Source organism: Podarcis tiliguerta, assembly GCF_965153285.1.
Source record: "Podarcis tiliguerta genome assembly, chromosome: 6".
Taxonomy (NCBI): Eukaryota; Metazoa; Chordata; class Lepidosauria; order Squamata; family Lacertidae; genus Podarcis; species Podarcis tiliguerta.
This window is the reverse complement of record NC_139539.1, coordinates 55,739,132-55,763,406: the sequence shown is the minus strand read 5'-3', so window position 1 is coordinate 55,763,406 and position 24,275 is coordinate 55,739,132. Positions and strand designations below refer to the sequence as shown.

The 24,275-nt window shown below is 40.5% G+C and overlaps 3 protein-coding genes across 9 annotated transcripts; 2 read left to right on the top strand and 1 right to left on the bottom strand.

The window, feature by feature from the left end:
• Window positions 1-8: 8 nt before the first annotated feature.
• On the top strand, window positions 9-4,789 carry IFT25 (intraflagellar transport 25). The gene is made up of 5 exons (XM_083448259.1): window positions 9-148; window positions 1,286-1,392; window positions 2,634-2,702; window positions 3,482-3,525; window positions 4,584-4,789. Exons 1-5 carry the CDS (start codon window positions 51-53, stop codon window positions 4,701-4,703), a joined length of 438 nt encoding a protein of 145 aa, XP_083304385.1. The 5' UTR covers window positions 9-50; the 3' UTR covers window positions 4,704-4,789.
• A 579-nt stretch (window positions 4,790-5,368) lies between these two features.
• On the bottom strand, window positions 5,369-13,083 carry DIO1 (iodothyronine deiodinase 1). 2 transcript variants are annotated; one of them, XR_014513021.1, is made up of 5 exons: window positions 12,634-13,083; window positions 10,550-10,693; window positions 9,501-9,700; window positions 7,569-8,412; window positions 5,369-7,471 (listed from the first exon to the last, which is right to left on the bottom strand). XR_014513021.1 is itself a non-coding variant. In XM_083448226.1 (4 exons), exons 1-4 carry the CDS (start codon window positions 12,962-12,964, stop codon window positions 8,347-8,349), a joined length of 741 nt encoding a protein of 246 aa, XP_083304352.1. In that variant the 5' UTR covers window positions 12,965-13,065; the 3' UTR covers window positions 5,369-8,346. The 2 variants fall into 2 exon arrangements, 1 of the variants encoding a protein (XP_083304352.1); XM_083448226.1 differs by having other exon boundaries at window positions 5,369-8,412; window positions 12,634-13,065.
• Window positions 13,084-13,489: 406 nt separating this feature from the next.
• On the top strand, window positions 13,490-23,880 carry YIPF1 (Yip1 domain family member 1). 6 transcript variants are annotated; one of them, XM_083448213.1, is made up of 10 exons: window positions 13,490-14,901; window positions 15,058-16,093; window positions 16,907-17,070; window positions 18,085-18,165; window positions 18,828-18,915; window positions 19,017-19,133; window positions 19,755-19,921; window positions 21,046-21,228; window positions 21,832-21,929; window positions 22,842-23,880. In XM_083448213.1, exons 2-9 carry the CDS (start codon window positions 16,063-16,065, stop codon window positions 21,922-21,924), a joined length of 924 nt encoding a protein of 307 aa, XP_083304339.1. In that variant the 5' UTR covers window positions 13,490-14,901; window positions 15,058-16,062; the 3' UTR covers window positions 21,925-21,929; window positions 22,842-23,880. The 6 variants fall into 6 exon arrangements, with proteins under 6 accessions (XP_083304339.1, XP_083304335.1, XP_083304334.1 ...); XM_083448209.1 differs by having other exon boundaries at window positions 13,736-13,873; window positions 16,019-16,093; XM_083448208.1 differs by having other exon boundaries at window positions 13,860-14,287; window positions 16,019-16,093.
• The last annotated feature ends 395 nt before the right edge of the window (window positions 23,881-24,275 follow it).

The following is a 24,275-nucleotide window of genomic DNA, read 5'->3' as shown; positions in this document are numbered from 1 at the left end:
AGATGCAAGAGGCCTTTTAGGAAGCGACTCTTCCCGAGGGTGGAGAAAACATGAAATTCACGGACTACTGCCTTAGCTCCGAAGGAACCGATGTGATTCAAGCAACATCAAGTGATGAAAAATACCCGCCAGAAAATATCACGGATGGGTAAGATCTTGTTCCTGATGAAGTAGCAGGCTCTTTCCTTGTAGCGCCTGAATATTGCTATTATATATCATGAGCTTTCGTGGACTAAAGTTCACTTTTTGGTGTATATATATATATATATAAAGGTTTACTTTCAGGTTTTATGAATGGTTTTTTACATCCTCAATTCGCGTAATTATTTCCTTTGGGTTGGAAGTAAAACCCATCCATTTGGTTTCCGAAATGCTTTTAAATATGAACTTGAGCGTCATGGAAGTATATAGTATTTGTAGCCAGTGGTTTTTTCCCTTAAAAAAATGTTTAGGGGTACTCTCATTTTCCTACTCATATTGAAATACTGCCCCTCAATGAGACCAAACTTAGATTCACAAAATGTTTAGGGGTATGCGTACCCCTGTGTCCCCCCCCCCTGGAAAAAAGCACTCTTTGTAGCATTTGTGTCACACATTCAAATAACCTAAGGCACAGTATAGTTGTAATAGGCTGCCATACTGTAGAATATAGGCTGAAGGAATTGTTCATGGATTTTTCACTTGTAAGAAAATATCAGCCCTTAGCTGGGGGTGAGAGACTAGGTCATTTGAAGGTTGGATTTTTTTGTTTAATTTATTAATGGATAAATCTAGATTATTTTTCTACTGTGATGAATTTGAACTCTAAGTTTTAATGAAGATAAGGTCAGAAGTGTACCTTTTGAAAAGCCATGTGTCTACTCAATAGTAAGCCCGATTGGGTACAATGAATGTTATTTCAATGGCAGATATATTTAGCTTGTCATTATGACATATAAAAACATTTCATATTAAATTGTACCTTGTCTCAAAAAGTGTAACATATCTATAATCCTGTTCTGGTACCATGTAAAATATAATATGATCCCCCCCCCCTATCATTTAAGGTCCTTGATATTGCTGTTTAGGGACCTTCCATAGAATATCATGGAAGAATTCCAAATATATGGTGAAAACAGTAATACAGTTAATGCTAACGTTTACTATGTTAAAATGCAACATTGGTATTGGAATGTTGGATGTCTTTATTATTGTAAATTGAATAAAATTTCTCTGTTACAGATATATCTACAATATATTTCTAACATTTTGCATTCATACAGGTTATTTCACTCTCTCTTAACAGAAAATCTGAAACCTTTTGGACAACAACTGGGATGTTTCCACAGGAATTTATTATTTGTTTTCATAAATGTGTAACCATTAGCAAACTCACAATCCAGTGTTATTGTGGTAAGTTGATGTTATACAGCTAGGTTTTCATTTCTGAATTAGCATCTTTTCCTGCAAAAATATGTGTTATTTTTGCTTTAGGGCACAATCCAAGCCCTCTCTCCTGCTGGTGGGCTTTTGTGTAGCAGTGGATCTGTATTCCTGCTTCTTGTGGCCATAGCAGATGGTGGGGAGAAGCAGATGATCAGGCCCAAATTTGACTAGATCACTGTGCCAGCTCCAGGTCCCAGTGCCTGGGGCATGACATCAATGATTCTGGCTTGGTATCCATAAGATTTATGGCTGATTTAGCCCTGCCCCAGCCCACCATTTGAAGGCCCTTTTTCAGTGCCTTCCAGAGGTTACTGCCAGAAGGCAGCTCTCCACCTGTCGACCCATTTTTGGGGGGCGTGGGGAATTGGTTCTCACAGCAGCCCTATCCACCTGCATATTTGGCAACTAGCAGGGGCCCGCACAGGGACGCGGGTGGCGCTGTGGGTAAAAGCCTCAGCGCCTAGGGCTTGCCGATCGAAAGGTCGGCGGTTCGAATCCCTACAGTGGGGTGCGCTCCCGTTGTTCGGTCCCAGCGCCTGCCAACCTAGCAGTTCGAAAGCACTCCCGCGTGCAAGTAGATAAATAGGGACCGCTTACTAGCGGGAAGGTAAACGGCGTTTCCGTGTGCGGCTCTGGCCCGCCAGAGCAGCGATGTCATGCTGGCCATGTGACCCGGAAGTGTCTTCGGACAGCGCTGGCCCCTGGCCTCTTGAATGAGATGGGCGCACAACCCTAGAGTCTGTCAGGACTGGCCCGTACGGGCAGGGGTACCTTTACCTTTACCTTTTAGGGGCCCGCACAACTAGCAAAGCTGAGGAACACTTATCAGTGAGGTTTTGTGTAGGGTTCTGCGCTTGTGGTTCTATATAGGTTAGAGCAGCTGTGTAGAAAACTGTGTGAATATGGGTGCTAGTTTGTGTATGAAAGTACAATGTGTACAACCACTTGTGGGGTTTTTTCACATGCAGAGGGGATTCAACTGATCACAAGGTTATAGATACATCCCAAATGCAACTCACCCTAGATTTTCTGTGTCTTTTAACAGTTCTATATCTGATACTATCTGTGAATTGTCATAATTAATGAAATCTTAGGCATGATTGAACATTAATATTGTAATGTAAAGGCTAAGTACTACTTTGTTGATGAATTTTGTGTGAAACTAGGCAGCCTTAAGCAAGAATTTCTTTTCTTAACACTGTCCTTAGTGCAGACATTACGGATTGAAAAAAGCGTGTCTAAAGATCCAGTTGATTTTGAAGAATGCATTGAAAAAGGTAATTCTTTACTTGATGTAACAGTTCTAATTAGGTGGATGATTGCAATTTGATGTACAAATCGGTTAAGGCTGCAATCCTATATCTCTTATTAGAAGGAAGTCCTATTGAACTCATTTGGAATAAGTTTGCATATACGAAGCAGGACTAGGATCAAAGCACACTTCTGTGATATCTAAGGAACCAATGGCTGGTTCTCCACAACTTCCAGATGCTGACTTGTTGCTGTTGTCTGCTTATAATTTGTTTTGTGCCATTCATTGAACAATTTAGTGTGTTTTATATTACCCCATCTTATAGGGTTGTTGGTTGCTATGATTATTCAGATATTGTATATGAAGTGCTTAGAGCACTTACCAAAAGTGATCTATAAATATCTGTTACTATTTGGAACCCAGGTGGTAATTTCTTACCTTCCATGACAATATTTTTCTGGGAAGCTATTAAATGTTTCCTTTGTCTATGTATGTCTGCAATTGGTCTAAGAGTATTTTTTAAAAATAATATAGCAGTGAAAATATATTACATTTTGAAGGGTCTTTGATAACCTTGGGTAGATTATTATGGGAGAAGTTGCTAATTTTAAACTATTTTAAAGTGGATTACATTGTGGCCCTAATGAAGCTTGGGGCATACCATCTATGGAGTGTGTTAACTTTATTGGAGTTAATTTAGATCTTTACTAGGATTATGAGTTTTTGTGCTCCAGTGAATTTTCAGATCCAGAATCTAAACATCATGTTACATATTAAGGTGCTGCTTGTTTGTTTTATGTTCAGAGTTGCAACATAAAGAAGGAGAACTTCAAACAGAAGAATTTTCGGTAAGTATATGCCATCTAGCATTAATGCAGTGTATGCAAAGAGTGCATAATGAATTTGTGGGGAAATCTTGAGTTAGCAAGGTAATGTAGACGTTAAAAATAATAAAAAATCTGAAGCAATGTTTTCATGTTCCTACTATTATATATATATATATATATACACACACACACACACACACACACACACACACATATATATATATATATATATGCGCCTATGTTACATTTAACTGCTAAAACATAGAGGCCTTTGACAGTTCCATATCTGAACCAAAGTACTTTATACTTTTGAGTGATGACAGTTACCATTAGGGATTATGAACACTGACTGGTTTATGTATTTTTGCACATTTGCAGTGCAATCCTAAGCATGTTTGCCAAGACGTAAGTCCCATTAAGCTTACACATCAGTAAATGTATTTAGGATTGCACCCCCTGTAATGTGCAGGATTGTCAATATTCGTCATTTTTTACATTAACTGTATTATTATATGTGTATATGTGTGAAAAGGAATAGTCATAATTATATCTATAGCTATATCTTAACACTAAATGTGTAGTAATTTCTCATGATACAACTTCTATCATCATAGTTTGCTAAATTCCCAAGCCTCTTAAATATTAAGCAAAAAGCAGCAATATAGAGGAATGCTGATTCAGATCAAATTTTAAAAAGTAAATTTGAAATTTACTTTGTAGCCTGATCTTGACCATACCCGTCATCAGCTCACTCCTGTAACCTGATTGTAATTTGGGGAGTTTTATACTACGTCTTTAGTATAGCAAGATTTAGATTCGGATTCTTTCTAGCATACAATGGTTTATTTTTCAATTAACTAAGTATTCCCATGCTTAGTATTAAACAACTACAGAATACATTTCATCTAAAACTAAGCGATTTCAAGTCATATTGATTTCAGTTTTTGTAAATTAAAAAAGCTCTTAAATCTCTCACATTGAAATTATTGCCATTGAAAAATGCTTCACTTGCACTGAATTGTGCCCATAGTTCTATAACTATTGATGTTGTTATTCTTATTCTTATTTCTTCTTGGCAGTTTCCTGAGATCCAAGCGACATACTTGCGATTCATTATTTTGTCTGGCTTTGATGCTTTTGTGTCAGTTCATAGGGTGATAGCAGAAGGAATAACACAAGATAGTGAAAACCAAACTTAATGCGCTGCAATCACAACTGTATAAATATTGTACTGATATTTGTATTATAGATTATGTAATCCAAGCATTAAAGTATGTTTTCTAAACTGTGTCTTTTGTATATCTTTGTCACAGACTTTTTTGTTGTTGGTAAATTCTGTTAAACTATGTAGTAAATATGATACCTCTATTCCACTAGACCTCACCACTTCCTTCATCTAGGTTTATAAATGGAGAGTTCCTATTCACTCAATGCCATGACCCCATTTGAGGGACATTCCTGACAACCTCTATTAATCTGAGACTATTTGAAATATTCCCTGCATTTTGGCCACTTCAGTGCTGGAGTGTTAGTCACTGTTATGCATCAAGAGGTCCTCTGACACAAATAAATTTTACAGTATTGTCAGAGCATTCAAAGTGGAGTGAACCACTTGTGTAAAAATGGTTAGCTATCTGTTTCAGAGGTTTCCCTGACAGTTTTGATATCCCCTTTTATGAGTATGTGAAGTTCAAGCTTCTTGACAGAAAGATCAAATCAACATCAGAGCACACCATGCAAAACCCTGGCCAATGCACTTACATCCATTGGATCCCAGTCAAGGTTTGATTTTGCTCAGGATAGCAACCCAGGGAGACAGGGAGTAAATTACAAACACCCAAGAAAAACCACAAACTGCTGAATGTAACTGAAGCTAATTACTTGGTTTATTGATATATAAACAATAATAGAGATGAACAATTGGAGATGATGTGAAATAGAATTATAAATGATACAGAATGCATATAGAAAATAGAATATATAGTAATGAATACAAAATACGATTAAATATTTAGCCATTGGATATGGTTTGCATATTGATTAACAAATGGCATGCACTGACAAAGCAATCAATCCAAGTGAATAACATAACAGCTATCTCTCCCCAATCGATCTGCTGTAAATAATTCTACGTTCCTAGCATATTAGAGCAATGAAATTCATAGTTCCCAAGCATACAGCAATAGACCAGATCCTGTGGATCAGATTGTGAAGTAAGGTGGAAAGCAGCAGGAAAGGATAAAACCATAAACTCTGCAACCTTCCCCTCCCCAAATAAAAGATGTAGAAGAACTGAGCATGCCTTTTATATCAATCAGTAAAGGGACTATGGGGCTGGATCTTTCCATTAATTTTTTTTCTTTCAGTTTTACTGTTTGTATGGACAGACTCCCATAAACATGGACTATGTATTAGCATAATCCATATGGGAGAAGGAAGAAAGATGAACAAACGGGACCCTGTTGTACAAGTGGTTCTTCATGAAGGAAGCTTTGACACACTACCAGCATCAGTTTGCCAAAACATTAGGCTCTCACTTTGTTTAGGTGATGTGGTTGCTTTTCTGCCACTCTGCAGAATGCCAAGTCACTGGAAGCCTTGACTGAAAACAGCAAAAATGTGCACTCAGATTCAAGCAGCTTTCACAGGAAAGAGCCAGACATGGTACAATGTCCATTTTACTCCATCATGGCTGTTCTACTGTATGCACAGAACATATTGTCATGGTTGGGTGTAGGTCAAGCAAGACCCAGATAAGCAATATTTAGGATCAAAAGGACCATAAGACTAGTCTCGGATACACAAAGGGCCTTTGAGCTTGCAGTTTCTCAAAGAGTAGCTTTTCACATCACATGCAATACTGCTTTTGAAACTGGGAAGAATTTCAAGTGTATTTCGGTAAATATGGCAAGGATGGAGAACCTGTGGCCCTCAACATATTGTTGGAATCCAGGTCATATCAGGCTAAGGCAGCATGTTCAACCAAGCATGCTATATGGCATGGGGTTCCCAGTTTGCTTTTTTAAGCCAAATGTAAAATAATCTCAACAGGTACATTTGTATACTTGGGAATGCTTATAATATCTTAAGAAGACAGATTCATAGGTAGTGTTAACAACAACAAATAAAGGTAAAGGGACCCCTGACCATTAGGTCCAGTCATGACCGACTCTGGGGTTGCGACGCTCATCTCGCTTTATTGGCCGAGGGAGCCGGCGTACAGCTTCCGGGTCATGTGGTCAGCATGACTAAGCTGCTTATGGCGAACCAGAGCAGCGCACGGAAATGCCATTTACCTTCCCGCCGGAGCGATACCTATTTATCTACTTGCACTTTGATGTGCTTTCGAACTGCTAGGTTGGCAGGAGCTGGGACTGAGCAACGGGCGCTCACCCCGTCGCGGGGATTCGAACTGCCGACCTTTTGATCGGCAAGTCCTAGGCTCTGTGGTTTAACCCACAGCGCCACCCGCGTCCCACCACCAACAACAAATAGTGTGCTATAATTGCACACTAGCAACTAACTAGTACACTAACATTGCTAGCTGGACAGATCCACCTAAAATTACAGTATTCCTTCCAAGGCATTTGTTCTAGCAATGGTCTGAGTTGGATGAATATTCAGGAATCTTCTGGCATCAAAATCTCTCCTGCATATTATCTATCCAATACAGCCTTAGAAAACAAAGAGCTTAAAGCGATCAGTTATGGAATAAGCCTCCGTCTTTCACCAATGCAACCACCACCATCCAGCATTCTGTAGTTGGTGTTTCTCCTTTGCTCCTTTTGACAATCACAATATCAAACGATGACACTTAAAAACAGCAAGGCTGTAAAGATGGTATGAGACAGTTTGATCATAATAATTTAGTATATTGTTTCTCTTAATATTTTTTTTTTGTAAATCAGGTCACAGCCCCCTTGTTTTAAGCTATGACCATCATAAACAAATATTAATAGAAACAAGACTAAGAAAGGTTAATTGCTTGTTCCATGGAGCCATCTTTATACAGCTGTTTCTCAAATTACTATGGGACTGCTGTTTTCATATGTTACTTAGGCCACAATGATTCATATTTGCAACACCTGCAGGCTGCACTTCAGTTATTTAGATGCTTAATTTAGTGTGTGTATTTGCGCTCCTTATATTGAGGACTAATGATTGCTTTCTAACAGTCTGCCAGTTTTCCTCGTTCCAACTAAATTGGATTTTTTCCTTTGTATATATTCTACATCTCTTCTAAATGAATATGAATACCTTTAAAAATTGGTTGTATCCATGTGGACATTTGTGGAGAAGATAACACACAAACCATGAGTTTCCCAAGGTGCAGAAGATCTATACCTTTTTTTTACACAGTTTGGTGGGACTTTATTTCATACTTGTCTGACTCTGTTGTGTTGAACTTTCTGTCTCCCTCGTGTCAAGAAATTTTGCTATCTTAAGACCACAGCTCACCAGATGCAAGGATTTATGTTGATGGAGTATGATGGCTCTGCTTTTCATGTTTGTTTATTCTTTATATTATCATTTCTCAATAAATCTATAAAATAAAGTAAGAATTGGTTGTATCCAAAGAAGTTTTCCTGTTAGCACAAAGACTTGCATGCACACTAGAACTTCCTCTCCCAAACATCCTTCTCCCTCCAATCTGATCCAGAGAGCAGAGCAACCCCCTCAAAATATTATCGGGTAGAAAAGGGAGGGGAAGTTCTATTGTGCAGGCAGAAGTCCATGCACTAGTGGGATGACTTCATGGGTAGTATGTAGCCTTTAATCAACAGACTATGACGTTACTGTATTGTTCACATATGAGATTGTTATTAGGCCTGTTTTATAGTTCTAAAGCAGTTTTTCCAAGACTTCACGTACTTCTTCTGGGTGATAATTCCAGGGTCCCACTCCACCCTGTAAAAGAAATACCATTGTGAGCAATTTCTAGGGAGGAGGGTGCAGGTTGTACAAAAGTGATGCAATTAATTACAGATATTCCTCATCTTCATGAAAAGTATTTAGTGAGACAATATTTGGCACCAGCTAATTATTTAACAATTAGATGTCAAAAATAGAATTCAAAATGGTTTGCAATTATACAAATACTGTATCTCCCAACTAAGTTATTGTTTTCCATCTCATGTGAGATGAGAGGCAAAATTACACAAGTGATTACACTGGGAGAAAGGGTGAGAAATAAATTCAAGGAACTAAATAAATGCATGCTGTGTTTTTTTGTTAAGAAAAGCAGATTTGGACGGCTGTTGTTCTGAACAGATAAGCAAACACATCGCGCTCCTGAAGCATTTCCTTCAGGTTCAAGTCACTCCCACAAGGTCCCAGGTGCTTGTTCGACAAGTACATGGAATCCCACAGGGCAAGGGGGAAAGGAACTAGGTTTGGAAACCTTAAGATGGAAGAGGGTTAAACACCTCTTTATCTCTAGTCTGCTCAGCTCAGAATGGCAACCCTCCAAACCTGATTTCCTTCACACATTTCCTTGCACATATTTATATGTACTGCATATTTTGCAACTATACAAGCACGAGAGAGAAGCACAATGTAGTTGCCAGCGTAGCTAACAGGGTGCCCTCCAGATTTTGTTGGACTAAAACTGCTGGAGTCTTTTCTTGAAGGCACTATGCAGGTTACCCCTGCAGTAGACTACTGTATCTCTTTCTCTTTAAGGAGATTCAAGTTGCAGTTCTCATAGGATCGAATCTTGGTAAAGTTAATGACATTTAGAAACAGGTAGGTAAATTCAGGAGGCCTGCTAAGTCAAGGCGGATTCCAAGTTAACTCTAAAAGAAGACAATGAAATGGACGTAGTCTCCACTTTCATGAGAAGGTTCTTGGTTGACTCACACCAGGGTAGGAATTATTCTGTAACTTTTCTTAATAATATGATCTAAGGCACTCAGGCTACCCAGACCAACTATCATGTTGTGATACATGCTGTGCTGAACGCAAGGGTCCTACCAAACTAATAACATTTTTATTACCTTGTAGATAACATTTCCTTTTTGAAGGACATAAAGCCTTTCTGGTAGAGCTGCATACTTGGAACTGCTTAGGTTCTCCATTGTGTCTACAACCACTGGACATGAGGGATTCTCTTTCAGTAGGACCTGTGCAGCCTGGATACGATCTTGGAGGGTTTGATGACTTTTAATGGCAATATTGTTCTTAAAAGCCCATCCATCTAAAGCAAACAGCATGATTAGGCTAATCATATAGCATCTAGTCATAGCAACATTTATTAATAACCTTCAGAATTGTAGAATTGTATGTCAGAGTATTAAGTTGGATAATAAAATTTATATTTTAATCCAGTTTTTACTGATTTATAAATGAGGCAAACTTGGCAAAAGGTGGTATTCAACTTCAGTTTTATTCGGAGTAGATCTATTAAAATTATTGAACTTAACTTTGCCATGTTTATTAATTTCAGTGGGTGCATTCTCAGTGAAACTTAGTTGAATACCACCCAAAGTATTTAAGTCCTCATTTTTAAAATTGATGTGGCTAACCAAGCACCCTAGTTTTGAAGCATTTGTTTTGATTTTCAATACTGAGACCAGAAGGTTAACATATTTAGAGGCATACAAGCACTTTCTTGCATCTTTTAAGATATTAACAATTAAAACAGATACAGGAAATCTGTGACCTTCCAAATATTGTTGGACTACAGCTCCCATCATCCCTGACCATTGTCCATGGCTGGCTATGGCTGATGGGAGTAGGAATCCAACAACATCTGGAGGATCACTTGTTCTCTGTTCCTGAATTTAAAATATGCTATAGTAGTTTAGTTACTGTCTGTATGCTATGACAGTAATGGGGCACCTGAGGCCCAGGGGTGAGGGCAAATGTGGCCTTGCAGGCCTCTCTATCTTATCCTTAAAACTATCCCCAAGTGATATACTCTCCTCAGCCATGCTCCTCACCAGCCCTGATTTGTACCCTCCTTGAGTGTTTTTGCTTGACTGGATAGAGATAGAGAGGGATGTGTGAATGTGTGTAGAAATTACCCACAGTAATCTTACTTTACCTGAGGCATGAGCTTCTTCAATGTAGATTATAAGGAAATCTGCTGCAAATCTGAAGTCTTCGACGAGCTTCTTGAATTTGCCAAATTTGAACATAAATGAAGGTCAGGTACAGCTTCCAAATGCCAAGACCAAAGGCCTCGTTCCTGCAACAGACATAAGCAGTCTTCAAAGTGTAATGAAACTAGAATTATAGTGTTTTCCTTAAAAAGTACCAGTCAATAATTCTTCCACATTCCTTGTACGCAGGACATCTAACCTTTGATCCTATGGGAACTCAAACCTTGGGAGACAAGCAGGATGGCATTCTACTAATGTATCCCATTACAGCAAGGATTTCTGCTTGCACAATGGGACTTCCTCTGCTCCTCTGTGCACACCCTGCACCCTCCTCAAATCTGTTCCATTGGGTTAGGGAAACTCATAGAATGCATTTAATGGGGGAAGGGGAGGAGAAGGAGATGGAACAATTGCCTTAGCTCTATGCCGGATTCCACACATACATTTTCCAGTATGCTAAGGGTGCTTCCATTTATCCTGCATCTCAAATGGGCCACCTACAACCTCATAGAATCATATAACTGAAGAGTTGGAAAGGACCACAAGGGTCATCTAGTCCAGCCCCAGAAATGCAGGAATCTTTTCACCAATGTGAGGCTTGAACCCATGACCCTGAGATTAAGTGTTTCATGCTCTACTGACTTAGCTAGCCATTATGATCTTCATGGTATGTGTTAAGTTGTGGGTGAACATATCAGATGACACAGTGATTCTTCAAACAGCTCTTGTTTATCCACCGCCCAGAACAGAACTGAACTGAAGGGTTCAGCCAGCCTGCTTATGTAGAGCTCCACTACAACGCAACAGTAACAACTTTCTGTAACTATCCAATCACTGAACGTCACTTTCAATTCCTTATTTGCATATATGGACCTGAGTGAAAACTATCTACAGTATCCCCCTGCTGGCCCAGGGTGAGAAATTCAGTATAGTGGTACCTCGGGTTACATATGCTTCAGGTTACATACGCTTCAGGTTACAGATTCTGCTAACCCAGAAATAGTACCTCGGGTTAAGAACTTTGCTTCAGGATGAGAACAGAAATCGTGCTCCGGAGGCGCGGCGGCAGCGGGAGGCCCCATAGGCTAAAGTGGTGCTTCAGGTTAAGAACAGTTTCAGGTTAAGAACGGACCTCCGGAACGAATTAAATACTTAACCCGAGGTACCACTGTACATAACAGTATCACCCTTTCATGACAGTCTATGAAATATCTTTCTTTGGTTCTTATTCCAAAACACATTTTGCCTCAGTCATACTCAACAACCAAGAACGTGCAGACCATATAGTGTAAGTTTTGAGAATGCGCATATGCATGCTTTGACTTTTCTGTGCATTTTAAAGACTTTGCAGTTACTTATAAAGTGCAGCTTAATGATTGAAGAGTATGTTGTAAGAGAGGGCAAAGTGTGTTTTGTGTTTGTTCTTTGTCCTGACAGTACATTTGGGCAACCTGGAGCTTTAGTAATCACTGTCTCTTTTCTAGACCCACATCATGTACTTAAAAGAAATTCAATGCATTTTCAAAGCATATGGTTACCGGAAACTGTCATTTTCTCTCCTCCCTCTTGCCAGAACTACAATTCCTTACACCCTTACCAGTCCCCATAATTCTTTGAGGGAAGTTATGTTCTTTGAATGTATGGTCTGGATCTGACCAGGGAGAAGAGAGTCTGAGATCTGCTGCTTACTTCTTCTCAAGTTCTTCTCAAGTCACTTATATGCACATGAAGGAAAGACCTTGCCATTTCACCACCCAATTTGTTCACAGTTAATTCCAGATAGTTATATCTGGCCTGAGTTGTTTTGTGCCTTTTGTAACCTTCCCCAATTTTCTAAATATGTTCTGGCTCAATTCAGGCTGCACACCCACCCACTTAATTATTGTTTAATGTGGTGTCTAAATTGTCAAACCATGGTTCACGATAAGCTAACAGTACAGAATCAGAAACCATGTTTTGAAATGAGTTGCCAAACGGCAGTTTGTGTTCATAAATACCAGGAGACCTTTAAAAATATTCAACTTACCATGCATGAAGTCCAGTATGTGACGTATTTCCCCTCTAAAATCTACTAGAGGGGTGTTGGGAGCAGGACAGCCTTGAGACACTTCGTCTTCTAGCCTTTGCCATCTGACTTTCAAGACGAAGAGTAAGTACTGGAAACTGAAGAAAGTTGGACCCCAGTTTTCATAGTCGAAATTGGGGTTTCTTGCCATGCTGCTCTTTCCCCCTTGTTTCAAAATATATCTCTTCGCGGTAGCTGGGAATAAGATCAAGCAGATTTTACCAACAGCCGTAAAGAAGCACACTTCAAAGAGAATCCAGACCTTTTGCACCAATGTCCTGATTTTGAACATCTTGCCAGAATGAGAGACTGCTGTGTTGTGCAAAGTAGAGAAAGGGGGAAAGAGGGGGAAAGTAGATGAAGTAGCTTAGCTTTTGAACATGCATATGCAAGACTTCTGCTATTGGCTCACCAACTGCCAACTGCCATTCTAAAGGTTACGGTAACTGAAATGTTAATCAGAACAAATAATTTGCAGTTTCCAGGAATCAAGGGTGTATCCCTTCTCCTGTGCTGTTGGGTTTGTACTTGTTCCAATAGTATTTCGGTGCACCAATTATTACTGCTGGAGGATTCAGAACCAGGATCACTTTTTAGAATGATCTAATTTGTTTGAACTGAGGAATATGAACAGGAATTAATTTTTTTGTTTGTTTTTAAATCAGAATTCCTGACCTCCCCACCACCACGACATCTTTTAAAAAGTAAGTGTGGCCTTTGTGCATATCAGCTGTATGGATAATTCCCATCTCCCTTTAATGTCCTGTTGCTATTTGTATTGTGCATGTACGCTGCTGCACTTGCTCTCACAACAGCCACTGCTCCCATTTCACATATGAAAGCAGAATGCTTGAAGCTGTGTGGCAGCGGAGGACTTCTGTTTACTTTTAACAGCTGGGCAATCCAACAAGCATAAAGATTAAGCAACAGGTAGAGTTTGGTCTATTGCGTCTCTGAACAACACGGTTATGAAAGACGAGGGAGCTGCCGGGAAGAAAACAAACCTGTTTATCGGCGTCGCCCTCTCAGTTCCCACATATCTCTTTTGGAGGGAGTGTTTTTTCTTCACTTTAAGGGAAGATGTAACAGTTTGTTTCGCCTTCAGGGGCTGAAATCTTCCTAGCGAGATCATTAAGGAGGGTCGTGTGAAGGCGGTGCTGCGCTGCCCATCGGAGCAGAGAACGGGGTTCTTGAAATCATGGTGCGAGAAGGAGGGAAAGAGGCTGTTTGAATGAGTAACCAGTTCAAGAACCTGCAGGCAGGCAGCTCTTGGAGCTTACTCCTAAGGGAGCATGCATAGGATTGCAGTTTGTCCTTTACAAGCAGCTTTGCAAAAGGCAGAGCTGCAGCTTGGAAGGTTAACAGTTACATTTATTGTGGCACAAGCTTCCGCACCCCTGATCTCACCTGCCGCGACAAATCTGCTGGGCTTTATAAGGCGCCCGGGGCCAACTGGAGGCGCTGCTCGCTTTCTCTTTAAAGGGAGGGGACAGGAGAGCGACAGAGAGACGCGCCGGTCGGCTCGGGCCTCTTAAAGGGCGCCCTGTCTCTTTAAGGAGGAGAGAAGTTAAAGCAGCCGCCGAGCCCTTGCCGTTTCCGGCAACACAGGCCCTCGGTACGTAGCGTCCCTTTTTTGGCACCGGGAGGTAGTGGCCGCGGCGCCGCCTCGTGGAGTGGGTGGGAGGGAGGGGGTCAATCCTGCGGCCTGGCCCAAAGGGAGGCTTCACACGTTAGGGGGAAAGGAAAGAGAAAGACCCGTGTCTGCGCGGGTGGAACACCACCCCCTTGCCGGCTCCCTGGTGCGCAGATCCCACGTTCGAATGATGCAGCCGGGGGCTTATTCATTGCGCCCAAATAGGACCGCAGGGAAGAGAAGCGATGGCTGCTGCCCCTCTCTTCCCGCCATAAGAACCATCTCTTAATACAGATGGGTCCCTCCTTCGTGTCCTTTAACCGCCTTAGCAGTGCCAAGGGTGGGTTTTCTCCTTCGCAGCCACCTTTATGGCATTAAATATGGAAGCGGCGCTGATTTGCATGGAACCGGGAAGTGATTTTGGGCTGACACATAGATAGGTAACGAGCGCAAGGCTGCTGGTTACATCAAGGCTTGTCTCTTGCTACGTCAGTCTCCATGTAATAAAAGCGTATTTGCTCGGAAGTTAGCTTCATGGGTTCCCCAAAAGCACTTCAGGGTTGGGTATTTGGGGGGGGGCTGTTAGGCACTGGGCAGTGGCGTAGGTTGGGTTGTCAGCACCCGGGGCAAGGCAAGTAATTTGCACCCCCTAACCCGTGGATTTGCGCCCCCTAACCCTAACCCCCAGATGTTGCGCCCGGTGCGGCTGGGCCCCCCTGCACCCCCCACGCTATGCCACTGGCACTGGGTAGTTTTTTCTTTCCCTGCTGGAAGACTGCAGTGGCCAGAATACCTGCCTGCCTGCTTTCCCATACCTTGACCACTACAGATTTCCAGTAGGACATTCCGTCAGCAACCTTAGGACTTGAAAGATAAAGCAGCACGAAACTGCTTCTGAGGAAGTGCCCCTAGATTTTGTGTATGTGGTGTAAGAAGCAGCAAGAGCACCAGGAAAGATACTGGGGGGGCTAATGCTACTGTAACGGTACCTCTGGGGCTGTGACCACATAGTAAGACAGCCATCCAGGGCAACCGCCGCTGTATGGATCTGGCAACTTTTCACCATACCACAGTAAATCACTGAAGAGAATCATTGGCAGTGGTGCAGATTTGTAGGGCATTTGACATGCGTACAGATACAGTGCAGCCTTCATCCTGTGTGTTTGTGACTTTTTGTTGCCTTGCACAAGGCAAAGATGACTAATATATTATTAAAAAAGAACATTAGGAATCACATTTGAATTTCTAGCAGATATCAGGTTGCTTTTTTGTTTGTGTGATTCAGGCCCTAGATTTTTGAGTTTGCTTTTTGTAATCTAGTTTATTATATTAATTGCCAGAAAGGTATTTGCACCCAGGTTAGTTGGCTTGTATGTTTCTATTTAAAAAGCTGTAGTAAGGAGGGATTGCTTTCCTTTTCCCCTGTTATAGTCTGAGCCGTTTATTTGCGATCCTCGGATGAAGGGTGGTATAGAAATTTAGTAAATAATAATAATTCAGCCCATTATATCCGTATTTATATCATTCTCCTTATTGCTTGTAGTAATCTGGATGAAGTGGACTAATCTTGTTGGGAGTCTATCTGAAGGTTTCTTCAGATTTCCAGGATGTTTCATAGATTCCAGAGCTCTGTGATTCAGTTTTGTCAATATGTGAATAATAGAGTTCCATTTTTAATCTGAAATTGTATTTAACCTGCTTCGTGTTTTTCAGCTATTTTTCACTTCTGAGCACTTCGTTGGGACATTGGTGCATGAATGGCAACTGTGGATGACCTAAAGTTTCATGGTAACTTATAAAATTACACTTAAAATCTCTGAATTATTCTGCAGTATGTGCATGGGGCCATTGCATTAATACCACTTATATAATTAAACCATGTTTCATAATGCACAGTCTTGCGAGCTCAACATTACTGCTGATTGTTTTAAAAGCAGCGTTTATCAGTTATGGAACTGAGCTCAGTTGTCTCTACATAATGGGAATATTATGGGGAAAGTGATGGAGCATTTTGCACATGAAGAGTGCATTAAGTAATCGCTTAAAGTTCTGCCAATTTGCTAGGTGCTTATTCTAATTAGGACTGAAAGCCCAGTTACAGTTCCTACTGTTAGGTAGTATGCCACTGGTTCAAATGTATAGAAAGCCGACAGTTACAGCAGACAAGTAGGAGGAGTGACTCCTTTTGGAGCTTGCCATTGTGAAAATTGCAGTAGATGTGAACAGTTTATGTTCTGGCAGTCTACTGCAGTTCTAATTACTTAAAATGTGTGTGGGTTTATAGCATTAGTATTAATTTGTCTCCTGCACCTATTGATTTATGTTTCTGTGCTGCTCCCCTTTCAATATGCATTAGTTCAAATAGCCTTTCTGTCTAGTGAACTCAACCCTAGGGTATAGATTCAGGTCTGCCATCAGCTAGTGTGCAGGAGGTAGACCAGTAGCACATCTTACTCGGAAAAAACAAAATCTTTTTAACTGAGCGCCAACACAAGCTTTGCAACATAATGATGGGAGAGCCCTACTAATTTCATACAGTTGCATGCCCTGACAGTTAGCAATGTGAAAATCTAAACTTTATTGGAATGACTTGTCTTTCAGAATTTGATGATGCAGCCAATTTGTTGGCAGCAAATCCGGACGCTGTCACAATAAGCATTGATGAACCAGCTGAGAAACCAAAAACAAAGCATGGACATCTGCAAGATTCTGGGAGAGAGGAGGATGATGAGCTATTGGGGACAGATGATTCTGATAAGACTGAGGTTAGAGGACAATGTAAAGATGTTTTCTGACAAACTGATTTTCCTTCTCAAGCTTTTAATTAGTACAACAGCTATTTTAAATAAATTGAACATGCTGTGTGTAAATAGCAGCAGAAGCCACTCAGGGTAGTCATCTGTGAGAAGGAGAAAACATAGGATAGTCCTTGGCCAGGCTGCTCTGTAGCAAAAAGATTGTATTCCTGAGAAGTTTAATACTCCAGACAGGGTGTTGGATGGGTTCCTAGCCTTCCTAGAGAAGTAGGCACAGTATTGGAATATATCTCATGGGGTGTAGGTTGGAATGGGGATAGGAGAGCTTTTTTGTTGTCATTATTCACTTGTTGTTTTTTCTGTTAGCCCTGAGCTGGTTTGTGAAAGTGCTCTCGTACTTGTTACAATCTCAGGTGGTAAGCACTACATTAATGGTTTGGGGCACTTGTATATGTAAACAGATATCGAAGAAAAATAATTAACTTCAGAATATTCCCTGTGAAAACTGTTCTACATGGCTTGTTGGTGCCCTGAATTGCTTTCTATGGAATTTCTTTCTTTCTAGCCACTGGAAGATTTGTTCAGTGGCAATACTTTCCCCGCTTTGACCAGAGGTGTGTGAATCCTCTGTAGTGCCGTGTGTGGCTTTCCCACAGGACTGCAAATTGGAAGATATTATATACAGCACATATAACAGGCAGTGATGAAATAGATACTTCCTGAGTGGAGTGGCTAGAGTTGACTGAAGGACACAGGGTTGGTACCAGGCTGTCTGAACTTGTGGCCAGTGGCCTGACAATACCACACACACTGTTTCAGAAAGATGGGCTTGAAGAATTAGCAGGGTGGTAACAATAATATATTTGACATACATTTTGCTGAAAATTCTTCTTCCAGGTTGAAATGTCTTTTCCCACTTTGCTCAAATATATTTGCAATCCCTATGAGTTAAAAAGACCTGCCTGTTAAAATGACCCGCTAATACTGAATTAGCAATCTTTTTCTCTTCTTCTAAAATTTCAGTTGCTTGCCGGACAGAAGAAAAGTGCCCCATTCTGGACATTTGAGTATTACCAAACATTTTTTGATGTCGATACATACCAGGTTTGTAATTTGCAGTAATGTCTTTGTTAAGGCACCATGCACAAGTGATCTTCAGCTTGCTTTTTTGTGCATAGCAGAGCTGGTAGTGGACAGTATCTGCAACTGTTCAGAGTTCATCATGTTTCCATATTCATAGGTCTCCAAACAAAAAAAGTACAAATGATTCATTCTTTTTGAAAATGTATCTGGCCTTTTGCCGCTCCCTACCACTTGAAATTGTCAATACCAATCAATGCATGCGTGATTACTACTTTGGTAGCACTATTATAATAATTATCAGCAGAGTTTGCTGTGCACTTCAGTCTCTGGAGTTCTGTCCACAAATGCAACCTGTTATTCAAAGTGCCGCATGCTTGCACCCTTTACTACTGTGTGCTGAGTCATCAAATTTCAATGGCAGCTTAACTGTGGATGTTAACTATGGAAATAATAGGACAAGTGTTATGCATCAATATAGCAATATAAGAAGTAGGTGGGGCGGAGGAATAGGCAAACCATTCTTACAACTGAAGCAAGAAGAAAATACAGAGGGGATATCCAGACAGCTGTGCCATTTCAAACACTCAAAGCAATTATCTAGTTCAGATGTCACAATAATTTAATTAAATAATTTAATAAAAATCATTTATCTTCAGTCAAATGTTTTGTATTACTTTTATTAGGTCCTCGACAGAATCAAAGGTTCTGTTTTTCCAGTGCCAGGGAAAAACTTTGTAAGGCTGTATATTCGAAGTAATCCAGATCTTTATGGTACGTGCAAATGCTAAAATTGTCATGAAAGAACTTCAATTTTTTCCAACACTGGGTCAGTCAGTCAGAATAAATGATCTTTTGCTTTTGTTTCCATTAAGGTCCCTTTTGGATATGTGCCACGTTAGTCTTTGCCATTGCTATCAGTGGCAACCTCTCAAAATTTTTCATCCATCTGGGCAAACCTGATTTCCATTATGTGCCTGAATTCCGAAAAGGTTTGTGTTAAAAGCTGTATTCCAAATACATTTGAATTCCTGGTGGTTCACTGTTCTAGGTAAGATAACAGAAGGAGAAATTTAAGATAGTTAGCCACCATATAAAAGGTTTTGTTCCGAAGTACATGGCAGTTCAAGATACTAAGTTCCTCACCAATCTAGAAGCAAGGAAGAGGCTGTAGATATGGTGTGTATAATATTGCCTGACCTAGACTGAGAGCTTAGGCAAGTGAAGACAGGAATGGCTTAGGGAGCAGCCAGGCAGATCTGGGTGACCATAAGAGAATGCATGTATCAGGTAATTGTTCTTAGTTATGTATGGGTGTTGAGTTATAGAGGCTCTGTAACTTTGGCAGCCTAATTCAGTGTTCCATTTCTCTTACTGAGTGACAGAGATAACAGAGGCATATTTTAAGGTGTGTCAATATGCAGCCCAGGGCAGCCCGTGAGACCTGATTTCAAAAGGATAACTGCTGCCAAATGATTACCAATCAAACACAGAGTAATGCAGCCAACTGTTATGTAGTTTTAATTTACATCCTTTGAGTTCAGTATTTCTATGATGTGATAGCCTTGATTATTTTGCTGTGATTTTGAATGCTGAAATAAATCTCTTTACAGTGTCCATAGCTGCTACAGCCATCTATGCATATGCTTGGCTAGTTCCTCTAGCTCTCTGGGGATTTCTTATGTGGAGAAACAGTAAAGTTGTGAACATTGTATCCTACTCATTTCTTGAGATTGTGTGCGTTTATGGCTATTCACTTTTCATTTATATTCCAACAGCGGTAAGTTGAATATAAAGAATTCCTGAGTATATGAAGAGTCTTGAGGAAGTGCTGAATAAATTGTTTTGATTTTTTTATAATATAAACAGATCAATACAGATTGTTGACATTTTATATGGGAAGTTTAGATGAGAAATCCATGCATGGCCTGCTTAATTCACCTTGGAAATACTGGACAAAATTCACTGAGATTTGCCCTAAGTTGTAGAAATGTGCATTCATAATTTAATCTGAACTAAGGAAGGGATGCTTCTTGCTGTTCCCTCCAGCTGTTATGCACATGGATTCCATGCACTATGCAGTTTCAAGTGGCTACACTGAGGAATGCTTTTCTGTAGGGCTGCTGCTTGAACATGGGTGCCATCTGAGATGCTGTTGAAATCTTTTGACAGATCCTTTTTTTGAGACAAATGAAACAAAAAAATGTGTATCGAGTATCACCAGTATCTTAACTTGTTGAAGGAAGGGAGGGATTGATGGTGGACTTTGGATAGTAGCAATGCAGAGTATTTTCCTGGAAACAGCCATTGCCTACTGTTCACTACAGGGACACGGGTGGCGCTGTGGGTTAAACCACAGAGCCTAGGACTTGCTGATCAGAAGGTCAGTGGTTCGAATCCCCACAACGGGGTGAGCTCCCATTGCTCAGTCCCTGCTCCTGCCAACCTAGCAGTTTGAAAGCACGTCAAAGTGCAAGTAGATAAATAGGTAAACAGCGTTTACATGTGCTGCTCTGGTTCTCCAGAAGCGGCTTAGTCATGCTGGCCACATGACCCAGAAGCTGTACGCCTGTTCCCTCGGCCAATAAAGCGAGATGAGCGCCGCAACCCCAGAGACCGTCATGACTGGACCTAATGGTCAGGGGTCCCTTTACCTTGCTGCTCATTACATATGCATCATTGTGTACTGTGTTGTGGGCCACAATTCTAGATTATGTCTTGAAGAGCAGCCAATTTATAACTTTACTCAGTATTTAGTTCAAGACATTGGTTATATATAGAAACCGTTTGTGGGTGCTCTTACTAATTTTCTCATTAAAATCCAGAAAATTCTGTTTCTGTAAGATTTTATCTGATTCAAATCAGCAAAAACTAGAACTGCATCTCCTTTCTTTTTCTTTACAGATATTGTGGATTATTCCACAGAAAGCTCTCAGATGGGTTTTGGTGGTATTTGCTTTGTGCCTTTCAGGATCTGTCTTAGTGATGACATTTTGGCCTGCTGTTAGAGATGACAACCGAAGGATTGCAGTGGCTACAATTGTGACTGTGGTACTTCTCAATGCCTTGCTTGCTGTTGGTTGCTTGGTATGACAGTTGTTTCCTAACCTTTCAATAGTTTTTTCTGAGGTCAGTTTTCGTGAACAGTTAAAAGCTTCACCTATGGAGACCTTTATTCATGGAGAAAATCTGCAATCCTCACAAATAAATGTGCTTGTACTTACTGTAAATAACTCTAGAAATGGGTAGCATTTTAAAAATAGGATTTCTGTACCAAGTCATGTCTACAAATGCCTATCAGTGACTGGCTTAAAAGCTGTTGTAAGTGGCTAAGTATTCCTATATTGGAGTAGGGTATAAAACCAGTATGTTGAACATGCTTAAATCTCATGCCTTGAGCACTTACTTGCTTGTGTAAACTTTTTTGGCTTATTTACCCTGGAAATTTTAGTTTTGGTAACTTTCATATAATTAATTGATGCTCTAATCTGTTTTTGTTTCATTTGTTCACTAAATCAATATGGTCGGTATTGCAGTCATCTTTTAAAATCCAGTGGTAAAGCTAATGGTTGTATTACATCTTCCCTGCCCACATAAGCAATGCAAATGTAAAAAGTACAGTATAAAGGTTAACCTGTGATATTCGTAATATACTACTGTCCCTTCTTCTCACCTTCTCCAATAATGTAGGCATACTTTTTTGATGCCCCTGAACTGGATGTTGTTATGCCAACTACTTCACTTCCACAAAATGTAACAATAAGAGCAATGAAGGCACAGTAACAAAGGTAAGCATTTCAAAAGTTACGCCCTATGTTGGTGGTCTTGCTATAACTCGCTTCAATTTAAGCAGTGATGCTTGTTGGGTTGAATTCTATGTTAAGTGTGCTTGGGTTCTCAGGTGGGTCTTCTCATTACATCCTTGCTTGCTGTGCTTGTGCCACAGCAGCTGTGATGACACCCTGCACAAGGCAAGTGTGGCACTGCTGGACAAATTAAGCAGCCTTTTAATTCCCCTCGCCATCATGAATGAATTTCAGCAACTCACCTATGCGGGGAAAACTCAATATATGAGCCTGGAGACACCAGTAGGAGAGAGGCAAAATGCCCCTAGTAGCCCTGAACCTTAAAAATCAATTTTGCTCACAACTGCATAGTATCTTGTGATGATTCTTGGTCACAGTGAAATGTGAGAAAATGCTGTAAACCCACTTATCACTCCCCACCCTCCCATTTAGACAAAGTACATCTGACAGTTTTTTACATGATAGCATACAGAGGCAGTCATGTTTAATTAGCTAACAGGCTTGCTTCAGTGCTTATCTGTATCCTTCTGGGTGCATTTCATGGATATGATCATTTTTTGTTACCAGATGAGTATTTCTACAGATTAGAATTAGAACTGGAATACATGAGGGCCCACATCCAAAATCTTAATATGTTCTATTAAAATAAAAATGGACCTTTGCAACGTATCTGGTACAATTAAAACACATTAACAAACCTTGCAAAACTGCAACGAAACTAAGAAGTGCTTCAGAGCAAGGACAAATGCAAGTTTACAGGTTTTGCTCTCCTTTCTAAGTTTTTTATTCTGGACAAATTGTGCAGACAGTAGCAAAGATGCTCTAGAATTTGATGCCTTCAGCATTCTGCATTTTAGATTCATAATACTAACTTGCTTGTCTTTCCCTCCTCAGATATATATTTCTTCATCTGTGGGATATTGCTTTATTGGGGCTTTCCCATATTGAAAAAAAGAAAACCCAAAAGATCTGAAAAGAAGCATCAGCGAAAGCCAAAAGTTCTTAATGACACATCAGCAAAACCATCTAAATTCATAGTACCTGACACTTGAATGATCAACAAGTAATGGACTTAGTTGAAATTCTGCTCTGTTGAAGCAAAAGATAAAAAAGGGTTCAGTTCAGTGGAATCAATTTCACCTGGAGATTTGAATCCTAAAAATTTCAGCTGTAGATTTAAACCCTAATAATTTATTATTTTTTATCTTCTGCATAAATCTTGTTTTGTCATCAAATAAAAATGACTCAAAATGCCACCAACATTTCTAAGTATTTCTTCCCAAAAGCCTGTATATTTTGCTGTATTTATAATACATCATCAGCATCCACAGGATTTTGTGGGGAGGATGGGAGCATATGCATACAAACATAATTATAACTGACTTAAGTTTTGCTCAGAAAAGACCAATTTAAATTAGTGGACCCAAGTTAGTCATATTCATTTCAGAAGGTCTACTCTGAGTGGGACTAGCATTGGATACAAACCATAATATTTTTATGAGTTTGTGGGTCCCAGCCCTCTATAATCCTTGGACCCAGCAGGTGTTAGATTTAATCAAGGCTTGTGTGTTAAGCTGAGTGCTAGACACTTCTGATTCCTGGATGCAGCAAGTGTCAAAAGCTAATTAAGCCAGGCTAGCATCCTGGGCGATGGGCCATTAAGAGGACCAAGGATCAAAGTGCTTGTTGTGCTAGATTGGCAAAAGGTGGGTCTTCCCTCCTTCAACAGATAAGGCCAGAGTTTAGAGAAGAGGAGTTAGGAAAGCTGTAAGCTGGAGAGACAGCGAGGTGGGTGGGAGAGCAATGTTTGATGTCTGTCTGAATCCAAGGCTGTGACTGTGAGAGAAGACCCTTTTGGGGGGTCTGCTGTGAGCCCCTCCATCGTAGGCTCAGGTTGTATATATGTGTAAATAAACCATATATCATAAAGACACCACAGTCTCTGCTGTGTCTCATTTCCAAAAGGAAACATGGACCCCAGGTAAGCGCATGGAACCCTTGGACCGCCCAGAGATTGGGGTGGCACGCAACAATATATACCAGGGCCAGCCCACCCATGAGACCAGGTGAAGCAACCACTATTTGTTGACTGCAAGGGTGACAGTCAAACTAGCAGTTCGAAAGCACGTCAAAAGTGCAAGTAGATAAATAGGTACTGCTCCGGCGGGAAGGTAAATGGCGTCTCTGTGTGCTGCTCTGGTTCACCAGAAGCGGCTTAGTCATGCTGGCCACATGACCAGGAAGCTGTACGCCGGCTCCCTCGGCCAATAAAGCGAGATTGGCGCCGCAACCCCCGAGTCTGCCACGACTGGACCTAATGGTCAGGGG

Coding starts and splice junctions, on each gene's coding strand:
- IFT25 (XM_083448259.1), top strand. CDS start 51: ATGAAATTCACGGACTACTGCCTTAGCTCCGAAGGAACCGATGTGATT. Junction 149..1,285: donor CCAGAAAATATCACGGATGG/GTAAGATCTTGT, acceptor CTCTCTTAACAG/AAAATCTGAAACCTTTTGGA. Junction 3,526..4,583: donor TTCAAACAGAAGAATTTTCG/GTAAGTATATGC, acceptor TCTTCTTGGCAG/TTTCCTGAGATCCAAGCGAC.
- YIPF1 (XM_083448213.1), top strand. CDS start 16,063: ATGGCAACTGTGGATGACCTAAAGTTTCATG. Junction 19,922..21,045: donor TCATTTATATTCCAACAGCG/GTAAGTTGAATA, acceptor TTTTCTTTACAG/ATATTGTGGATTATTCCACA. Junction 21,229..21,831: donor TGCTTGCTGTTGGTTGCTTG/GTATGACAGTTG, acceptor CCAATAATGTAG/GCATACTTTTTTGATGCCCC.